Genomic DNA, 10,554 nt, shown 5'->3' on the forward strand with positions numbered 1-10,554 from the left:
GTTTGTTTTTGTTGCCCCCCCCCCCCCCCCTCCATGTATAATTGCAAACACCACACAGAAACAAAGTTTTTAAATCATGACTATACATTGATAAGAATATTTGCTGTATAATTAATGTGTCCTACGCCCACTATGGGTACAGAAGCAGGTGAGTTTTAGGGTAAATAAGGGAGCACACACTTGGCTTCTCTTGTGTTCCCCGGTTCACACACCAGAGTAAAGCTCAGTTATCCTGCATGTTGTGGCACTGGTTTCTCTTCCTCTCTACTGCCTTCGACAATGATGCATTCGTGCCTCAGAGACCAGACCCAATGCTTGTCACATTATTTGGGGAGGGTCCTCAGTCCTGTGTGATTTCCAACCCAGTGTTGGGTCAGAACAAATCTGCAGAGCGCTCAAGCATGTGAGCAGGGAGGCCGGGCAGAGCACACACATAGTTACATAGTGTTTGAGGTTGAATAAAGACACAGGTCCATCAAGTTCAACCTTTGTGTGTCTGTGTGTGATTGTGTGTGTGTGTACACGAGTCCCTGTGTGATCTTGTTTTTAAGTGTACCTGTACCGAGTATGTTACGGAGTTTACTGTAAAAAGTTTATTGCTGATGTTGCCATCACCACCAAACATTTTATGCATCAACATCATATCCCCTCTTAATCTCCTCACTTCACACATATGAGAAAACCTGTTACTTTGGCCAGATTGGTCAATGACAAAACAAAAATTCACCAAAAAGACTAAATATTCCCTTTTATAGGAAAAAAAAAACCCATAAAACCCGAGACGGGAAGTGACACTTCCCAAACTAACAAAGTGCACTATGCAGCAGCTTACAACTGCCTGAGACTTGGCACTAATGGGAATATTTTAATTATAAAGTATGAGGACTAAATGATTGCAGTATTTTCAGTGACCTCTGTTATCTCATTATGGAAGATAATAAGTACATGAGGAGCACGATTCATTTCTAAATGTAATCTCCATTACCCCCCCAAATTAGGAGAGTCGTCTGGGATATTTATCTACAGAGCACTAGCAGTCAATGTAGAAAAAGTTCTGTATCAGATTCACCGTATATCCGCTTACTAATCCTCCGCCTGATTTATAAAGTGCGTTTTCTGTCATTATTTGACACATTCGCCCATTTCAATGATTTCCTTACATCTGGAATCATTCACCTTTCATGTAAAATGCTGCTTTCAGTAACATCTGCCATTCTAAACTTGGCAAAGATGAGTATTTCCTATGGAGTCCCCTCCCAAGTCCACATTCAGTACTGATACATTCAAGATTTGCCCAATTTATCTGGATTGTTATGTGCAGGTAAATCCACCCATATTGTATTGCAGGATGAGGCCCTTGGATGAGGCCTAGTCAGCTCTGATTTTCTGTAGTGGTACATTGATGGCTGGAATGGGTTAGGATAATACGTGAGACAATACTCAATGCATCCAGTCAGGAAAGACTGAATGTTCTTTGTCATGTGTGCGAGTCAAGAATTCGGTAACCTGGCTAGGAGGATTGGCAGACTTTGTTGTCACTTAGAGATGTAACTGTCTGTCAGATCATCACAAATTCCCACCAGCTGCTTATGCACCACAACACCACCCTGAGACTGCTGCTGGGCGCTGCCATCTTCAATGTGATGTGAGTAGTCCCAGCCGAGTCAAAGCTGTCACTGCAGTATATTGTATTCCCCTTTGAATATAAAAGGGTGTGAGGAGCTGGATCGGCATAGACAGTAATTACACACTCCTAGAAGAGGAGAGGGCTATGATGTGCAAGGAGAGATTGGGCTGTGCTAGGAAATTGGAGAAGCCAGCCTTTCTAGCACGTTGATTGCAAGCTACCTCCTGGACTACAGAATTCTAGCTATTTGCTCTCTGCCCTTTCGCACATACATACATTGTTTCCTTTCCCAAAAACAGTGCTGCTGCCTTGATCCCAGAGACCCTGCCCACACTCTGTGTGTAGGAAAATGGCTCTTGGGAGATGTAGTTCTGGGGGGTGTACCTATGTCGATAGAAACTGAGCTCCTAGCAAGCTGCCCATGCAAAAATTTGACAAGCCTGGCGCATGATGTCACAGGGAGTAATAGAAGATATTTCTTGTCACAGGAACAATGTGATAGGAAAAAAAACAAATTATGCCTAGGACATGCTCTAGAGCTGCGGTAGAAAACTTTGGTCCTCCAGCCGTGGTACAACTACAACTCCCATTATGCTTTGCAAGACTGACAGCCACAGCCATGACTCTGAGAGGCAGATGCATGATGGGACTTGCAGTTTCACCACAGCTGTAGGGCCAGAGTTTGCCTACCCCTGCTATAGAGGGAGCAGAGTTAAATTTGGGTAATGCCCATTCACACCATTTAATGGGAACCAGTCTGGATAGGATCATGGAATCTGCTCCCATATTTCTTCCGAAAAGCTTCCCCGTAAAACTCCTCATGCAATGCCTGTGTATTGAAATGAGTATATGACAGGCAACCTACTTCTGTTTCAAGAGGCAGCTGGCAGCAAGGGAATTCTACAGCTTTGTTGGAAACCTTTTTAGCAGCCAATTACAGTGTGTACATTTATTAATTCACAATAAAGCTGCTGCGTCTATATTTTTAGGGTGATCTTATTTTACTGCTAAGCTGGCTTGAAGTTGAATTTTTTGTCAAGCGAAATGTAATTGGAGGTATTCTCCCCCATTGCTCTCTGTGCAATGTATTTCATGTTACAGACATTTATAGCAGTGACGGGCGGTGATTATATGGAGTATAGGAGCATGTGGTGAACTCGTTCTGCAATGCTGTGGGCCCAGCGTGAATTCTTTCCCCAAACTCATTTTCCAGCTGGTACAGTAACTTATAGTATGTAATGTAATCATTCACCAGAGCTGACCAATGGAACACACGCACGCACTGTTATTATAGTCTGAGATTCTGAGATTTTCTGTGCTTTTTACTGCCACTGAATGACTGACAACAATTGGGCATTGGGGGGGGAAAAAAAAAGCTGGTGTTGTCCACAGCAAAAATCAGATTCTTATTTGCCATTTTTTTCTTAGACAGGTTTTAGAAGGGAACAGTCTGGATGAGGTGGATGGTGCCTCTGGTTTTCTCTTGTACTCGATGATTTGAGAGTATATGTTTATCTGTGGCAGGTTATGTACCATATGGTAGGAGTCTTGTACTACACTACAGGGCAGCTCTGCATCTCTCTCTGCAGAATGTTGGGTCCCCGGACATCCTTGAAGTTGCTTTAAGGCCCCATTCACACCAGATCCATTGCATCTGTGGTATTTTGCATTTTTTAAAGTTGGTGACAGGATCTCTTTAAAGTGTATGAGGAGGAAAAGGGTTGTAATCTGTGTCAGTGTTTTACTGCAGTCAGTGTCTTTGTGTCACGAGTCGAGATGTTAAAAGTGTGATTCTCAATTGACGGATGTTTCCTTTTATATCTTGCTCACAATTTGAGCACCCCAAATATTGAACGTGGAACCCCACAGGCTGCACAGCTAAGATCTAAATATGCAATTGAAGTAGAAACTTATATATCTTTGTACTAGATTATATATTATGGATGTTATAATGAAGAAGACTGATGAGACCAGATTGATACATTGTATAGAAGAAATCATGTTCCGTTTTATTAGAAAATATCTCTGTATGAGGTTTCCTAAGGGCTGCCAGTCACAATACTGACCTTGGATGATGTCCCAGTGCAATCAGAAACTGAGAGCCTCTGAAATGAGCAGTGATGGCTATTACAGAGAGGAGAGCAATACCATTTACATCAACAGTTTGAAAGTCAGCTAAGCCACCATATAAGCTGTTATCAAAAAGTTTCCTCTGCATTTTGATACTTTAAAGGAGAACCATGGGGTCAGGGCTTTTTCCCATAGTTCTCCTTAGGGTAACGGGAGGACACAAACTAGCGTCCTCCCGTCACCCTAGGCTCAGTATACCGCAAGCTGTAGCTCGCAATATACTGAGACGCCGCAGCTGAAGCGGATCCCGACAATTGTGCCGGGATCCACCCAGCTGCGTGAGTGACAGCTGGCTCTGCCTATCTAGAGGCAGAGCCAGCTGTACCCGCCCCTGTCCGGTCAGCGCTGGCGGATCGGAGCGGGGAGGGGGGGAATCCAGCCCCTCCCCTGTCACGGCAGAGAGCCGTGACAGGATCGAGAGGTGAGTGAACGCCAGTATGTGTTCGCTCACCTCACGATCTACTGAGCCGACCTGTGACAGTCTCATTGTCACAGGTCGGCTAGAACTATGAGGTGAGTGAAAAGCACTCACCTCATAGTTCTCCTTTTAAGCTGAACTTCCATCAACCCGCTAAATACACAGGAAACAAAAAATACACATTTAGGAACTGTGTTACCTTACCTTTATTTCTATCTACCCAGTTCTGATTTGCTCCACATCACATCCCATTGTGGCGGGGCAGGAGACCTGATTTTTTTCTGCTGCAGTTAATTAATTATAGGTCTTGTTCCTCGCCCAGCCTGTGATTGGACAGTGAAAGGAGAAGCAGTACACTGATGAGCTCATATTTTTGTCACTCAGCTCTCTCATCCTATCACCATGTTCTTTGTTAGCATTAAACACAGTAGCACGACTGATTGGCTCCATGTGCTGCTGCTCCCTCTCGTAAGTTGGACTCTGCTGTATGGGTATAACAAGAGGCTAATGTAGGTACTTAGACTGCTTGCAATAAAAAAAATATGATGATGTATGAGGCCTCATTCGCACTGCTGAGAGTCCGCCCGTACAGATCTGTGGGGCGTGCATGGCTGTATCTGGCCGTTCCCGGGAAGGACAGGTGCTGTGTGTACGCAGCAGCCTGTTCTTCTCTATGGGAGGACGCCGCCGTACACTCACCCGAACTGCACATCCGTGGATCCTGTCTGTGTCCAAGCACGGACACCCCCAACCGCACGGATGTGCAGTTCAGGTGAGCGTACGGCAGCGTCCTCCCATAGGGAAGAACAGGCTGCTGCATACAAATCACACACAGCTCCTGTCCTTCCCGGGAACGGCCCGATACGGCCGCGCACACCCCACGGATCTGTACGGGCCGGCTCTAAGCAGTGTGAATGAGGCCTTAATGAACACAAGGCTGCAATAATTTGTGTTTTTATATCTGTCTGGAGTTCAGCTTTGTTGAGATCTTCTCCGCTGTGACATGCAGAGGACGAGTGCTAGGAATGATCAGTCAGACTTGTAGAAGTCAGGAGCACAGAAGAGATACAAAAGGAGTATCTTCCATATCTATGGCAATTTTCTGTGATCATCAGCATTCCATTGCTAGGTGTACACACAATATACACACGTGCACTCCTAGTGTGAAATGTCAGCCACACAAACAGAAGAGTAAAGCAACTCTTTATTATGAGGTGAAGGTGTAATTAGAGTTCTAATATCTCCGATATATTCCTCTTACAATGGACTCATTCACACAGTAAGAATGTAGAGAAATTCCCAGTGCCCTTTTTAAAGAGATTTCTTACATATTGTTCGGCTGCCTTGTCACAATCCACTTTCTTCCCCAGCATAATAGCTACAGAATTATAGCAGTAATTCCCCACTGTCAAAGTTTTCTTTGTTCAAGCAAGCCATTTTCTTTATCCTTTTCTCCCATTCCGCTTTGTAAGTGAGATAAAGGGAAATTATTACCAGTATGAGTTGGGGCAGGGTGTCACTTAAGTAGAATTATAGGATCTGCCTCTCATTTAGTGTAGAGGGGCCGTGCCCACTAGTGATAGGGTGCCTTGTTTCTTTGTAAAATAGTCAACCTTCACCTCTCCAGTTATTGTACTAGAAGCCCCAGAATGCCCTGCCACCCAGCAGGCTTGTTCTATAATGGTATGCTGCCATTCCCCATTGTAGAGAAGTATTTCTGAGGAAGTACAGTACAAAACCCGGCCAGATCTGTAAGATGGAGCAGGCCATCACTGCTGATAAACAAGGGCCAACATCATAGCTGCTGATTTTGTGAACGGGGAGCCTACACTTTAGCACCGCATTGTGGAAGTATATGATTTGTTCTCGGCAGATCTCTGGGCATTTTTCCTATAATTTCACAGGGGCCTTACTGCACAAGAATACATTGCCATGCATTTATGCATACATGCAGGAACAATCATATGTATTTGTTATTGCACCAACATACTACTCAGCACATTACAGAGTACATCAGTCCATGAGCTTAGTTGGAGCTCCCTACCACACTCATATTCATACTGGGGCCAGTTCATTATGAATTCAGTTGACCTGTCTGGATGTTTTGGTTTATAAGAGAATATTCATAAGGATACCGTGTAGATAGCAACCTTGATGGGATTTAAAGTGACATAAAAGTTAACAATTCTGCTTTAAGCACTTACCTTAAATGATGCCTCTTGATCCGATCATCTTCTTCTTTCCAGTAGTTTTCAGGAGTCGCTCCAGACCTGGTGCCGGTCTCTAATCCAGCGCTGACTCCTCTCTCTACCTGTCACACGGAGTCTGTGCGGGTGCACGCTGACGGGCTGCCTGCATTGACTTACCCCCTGTGTCTTCTCCACGCCGAAGATCTGAACTGTGTGTGCGCCCGCCCCATGATCCTTTGCGACCGCCCGAGCAAATTCAGATCTTCAGCTGGGAGCGCGCAGCGGAGACATAGATAAGTTTAAACCTATTTGGTTCCTTTTTTTTTTCTTTCATGTTTTTGCATATATCTACTGCTTGTTGGCAGTAGATATATGCAAAAGCACGTAAGGCTTTAATGATCCTTTAAACCTAGGATACAGGTGACACTATATAAAATAAAATGTTAATGTAAAAAAAGAAACAGACAGATTTCCTTAAATTTGTGGTTGGTGGACAAATGCCTTGTTACATTGGTGTCCATTGATGGATCCTCTTACATTGGTGGTCAGTGAGGAAGTGACATTGGTGGTCAGTGAGGAAGTGACCCATAACATTAGTTGGTCAGTGAGAGAGATGGCTTTACATTGGAGGTCAGTTCCATTGGTCATGTACCATTTCATTGGTGATCAGTGGGAGTAATTCTCCTTACGGTGGTGGTCAGTGGGAAGAATGCTAGGCTTACAGACAGCTAAAAACGTCACTACTGTCGCTGTCATTGATCTGAATACCATCAGATGGGAGGTCAATGAGCCAGTGCTCAAGAAACCACTGGCAACTTCTGGAGGGACCCTAATTTTGGTTGAGAGTGGCTGTCCTAAAAGAGCAGAGAGCATATTTGGTTTACTAACAGAAGTGTAATAATGGAAGCCCCCTGGAGGATAAGTTAGTCATCCATGTTTATCTCCAAGTGTCTGTGATCAGCACCCCATTCACTGAACACAGATACCATGTTTTATCAAATTCTATGCTGAAAAGATGGCACATCATTGTTAGGGGGTACCATGGATGTCAGAGAAGTCCAGCCAGGATAAAGCTCATAAGGTTACGTGCACTTGCTATTTTTAAGTACCTAACCCCAACACTAAGGCTGGGTTCACACCCAGGCATATCGAATATGCGCGTTTGTCACGCATTTCGTGCCGTGCGTTTTTACCGCGATTCCGAGGGCTACCTGGCTGTATCCCAATGGATACGCGCGGCAAATATGCCCCAAAGAAGCTCCTGTACTTCTTTGGGCGTAGGGCGTTTTGCAGCGCGTTCCTACGCGCTGTAAAACGCCCAGGTGGGAACCATGCCCATAGGCAATCATTGGTTTTCACATGTTGAGCGTTTTACAGAGTGTAGGAACGCGTTGTAAAACGCCCAAGTGTGAACCAGGCCTAAGGGTAATAGTCTATAATTGCTTACTCTCATCTAAGGGTAAATTCCTTTATGCTGATTAGGGCTAGTGTACTTCTGGCGTTTTGAACACACAGAAAGTAAGAACTTGACCATGACAGGAAACTATTCTTGCTACAAGCCCAAAACATGTGGATCCTTATTTTGTCTCCTAAAACAATACATCCACCAAAATAAGTAATGTAAACCAATGTTCAGCTTGCATATTTGTAATGTAATTTTGTGTTTTGCCTTACGTTGTCATTTGATGGGGCTGCTCTGGTGGGGGTCTGCTGTTATTTGTGGTTCTAGAAGGCCTCAGAGTGTCAGGTTGACATGTGTACTGTGTACGATGTGCAGTAGGCCCCCAGAACAGGGTTGATTGCATTACACCAGCTCTGCCACAACGCTGGGGACATCCCTTGTAGCCATGACAGCCAGTGATGTGAGCGGTCCATATGGCAGCTCTGGCAGCAGCTGCTGGCTCTTGTGAAGGTCAGGACATGTGGTGAAAAAGCAGTCTAGCTGTTTTCTTGTTAGGTGAAGCTGGGAAGAGCCTGTCCATCCCCAGGAGGATCCCAGAGTCTCTTCATTTTCCTCCAGTGAACACGTGGAATTTCTTGCCTCAGCAACACATACACAGATTTCTCTTCCATAAAGGGAGAATCCAGTTTCAATGTAATAAATGGAAAAAGTTCTAGTTAGATTTTGCAGAAGATTAAAGGATTGTCACTGCAAACTATTATGTTTTTTTTGTAGGACTCTGTTTTTCTTTGGTAAGGTGGTATTGTGGAACTTGTGCTCTTATAATATTGGTAATGCTTGGGTCAGCGTTCTCGCATCTATGCACTATGTATAGAATGTAATGATTTACGGAACCTTAGACTGCTGCAGAGGAGGGGGACAGAGGCTGGAATGACCAGTTTAAGAAGAAGCCGACTCCTCGGTTCGAGTATACATTTTTTTTTAACCTAGACAAAAACAAGCACTGCAAGGGTTAATAAGGAATTTTACCTGGAGTTCTTTAAAAGTGTGCCCATCTCCAGTGCTGTCTGATCGATCTCCGGGCCTCAGTTTTGCCCCATCCCCAATGTAGTCATCTGTGCTGATACTTCGGGTTCCTCTTTGGTCATTGGGTGGCACCCAGCCCATTCATGGTGTCTTAGAGATGCTGTGACTGGGCTGTGTAAAATAATAAATAATCGCTGGGGGCGAGAGAGAGGAAGAATTTTTTTAAATACTTATACATGTTAACAAATGTTCTGGGAGCCGGCATTGGATAGAGTTCATCTTTAAGTATTTGAAGTGTAAATCTCTGTAACTGTGTATTTTGCAGGGAAATGATGATTGCACTTTATACTTCTCATGTGGTGACGGTGTAAGAAAACATTTACTGACAAAAATCTGTGCTCATGAAACTGTTCTGCTCCTTCATCTTTTATTAATTCCGAGGCCTGCTGTTGATCACTTTCTATTTTGTCTTTCAGAATGAGGCCGCTAGTTTCTATGCAACCAGCTAAGAAGGCAGCAACGGAGCAGGTAACTGTCAGATTGCATTTTGCTACCAGAAAGGTCATTGTAAGTTGCAGCTACACAACAAAAGACAGTCATGACTTGTTTATGAAATCCTCCCGGACGTCTGTTTACAGTTAGCGGGACATAGATTGTATAAAAATGTCATCTGTACAAATCAATCGACAACTTTTATTGAGGAATGAAGGCATTCTCTGGGGATGGCTGCATTTCCATATATATGCATACCGGCGGGAGACCGGCATTTTACCTCCCCCGTGGTGAGAGATTTCACATATGGATACACAGATGCCAGTCTCAGGTCAGTTATGAAGAATACCCGCTGTTTGATTAGTCTGGCAGCACTGAAATAACCCATAACTGCTTGTTCTACTGACAGATGCTTACAGCAAGATGTGACATTCAGGATGTAATTCATGCACACTGCAGAATTATGCACCTTGAAACTTCACATTTGGCTGTTTTTTGGGAGGGGGAGGGAGGGGCTCGGATAGATATACAGTATAAACCCCTTTTTATAAGACCCCTGTAGTCTGAAGAGAGGATTCTTTCTGAAATGCCTGTAAATTGTTTGCCGGTAGTTCTTTGTTTAGAATAGGGGAGCACAGAGGTGACAATTGTATCTCAAACATCTCCAGAAATATGGACAGTTTCCATTTTCATTTCCTACAGTTCTATCCATGTGGCTTTCTGGCCTAGCAGTGTAAGGCCCCTTTTCCACAGGTGGTCCGAACGGGTCCGCCTGTCGTTTTTTCAGGCGGACCCAATTGGATGCCTAATGCTAGTCTATGGGCAGCCATGTATAAACGGACGGGCGTCCATTTACACCTGCTTACCCCCGACTCTAGCCAGGTCCAGAAAAACAAACAGAATAGTGTTCCGTTTCGACGGACCTGATCATGCCGGATTAGGGGTAATCCAATGTCCGTTTACATCCAATTCCCCAGAGATTGACATGGGGTCCCGTCATTTCAGTTTTTTTCTCAATAAAAAAAACTGGACATACACAGATGTCACAGCGGTAACATCCGATCTGTACCGCTCCGATCAGGAGGGGGATCTGTGCACCGATCCCCTCCTGAACAGCTCGTGTGAAAGGGACCTGAAAGTGTCTGAGCAGTGGCACGGTTAAAAGAATGAAATGCACAGCCACATTTTCTCCCTCTGGACAGGATGTAAAGGTGCAGTGGAAGTGATTGGTATACGTTAATGATCAATATGTTTTCCTTATTCCTCTATT

The 10,554-nt window shown here is 44.3% G+C and overlaps 1 protein-coding gene across 1 annotated transcript in view; it reads left to right on the forward strand.

The window, feature by feature from the left end:
* Positions 1–9,449, forward strand: part of BRF1 (BRF1, RNA polymerase III transcription initiation factor 90 kDa subunit) — a 295,119-nt gene extending 285,670 nt beyond the window's left edge. Inside the window, exon 16 of the mRNA XM_018556478.1 lies at positions 9,269–9,449. Within this exon, the coding sequence (XP_018411980.1) occupies positions 9,269–9,434 (166 nt within the window). The 3' untranslated portion in view covers positions 9,435–9,449. The remainder of the gene's footprint in view (positions 1–9,268) is intronic.
* The last annotated feature ends 1,105 nt before the right edge of the window (positions 9,450–10,554 follow it).

Source organism: Nanorana parkeri, unplaced genomic scaffold, assembly GCF_000935625.1.
Source record: "Nanorana parkeri isolate BGI_ZX_2015 unplaced genomic scaffold, ASM93562v1 scaffold12, whole genome shotgun sequence".
NCBI lineage: Eukaryota > Metazoa > Chordata > Amphibia > Anura > Dicroglossidae > Nanorana > Nanorana parkeri.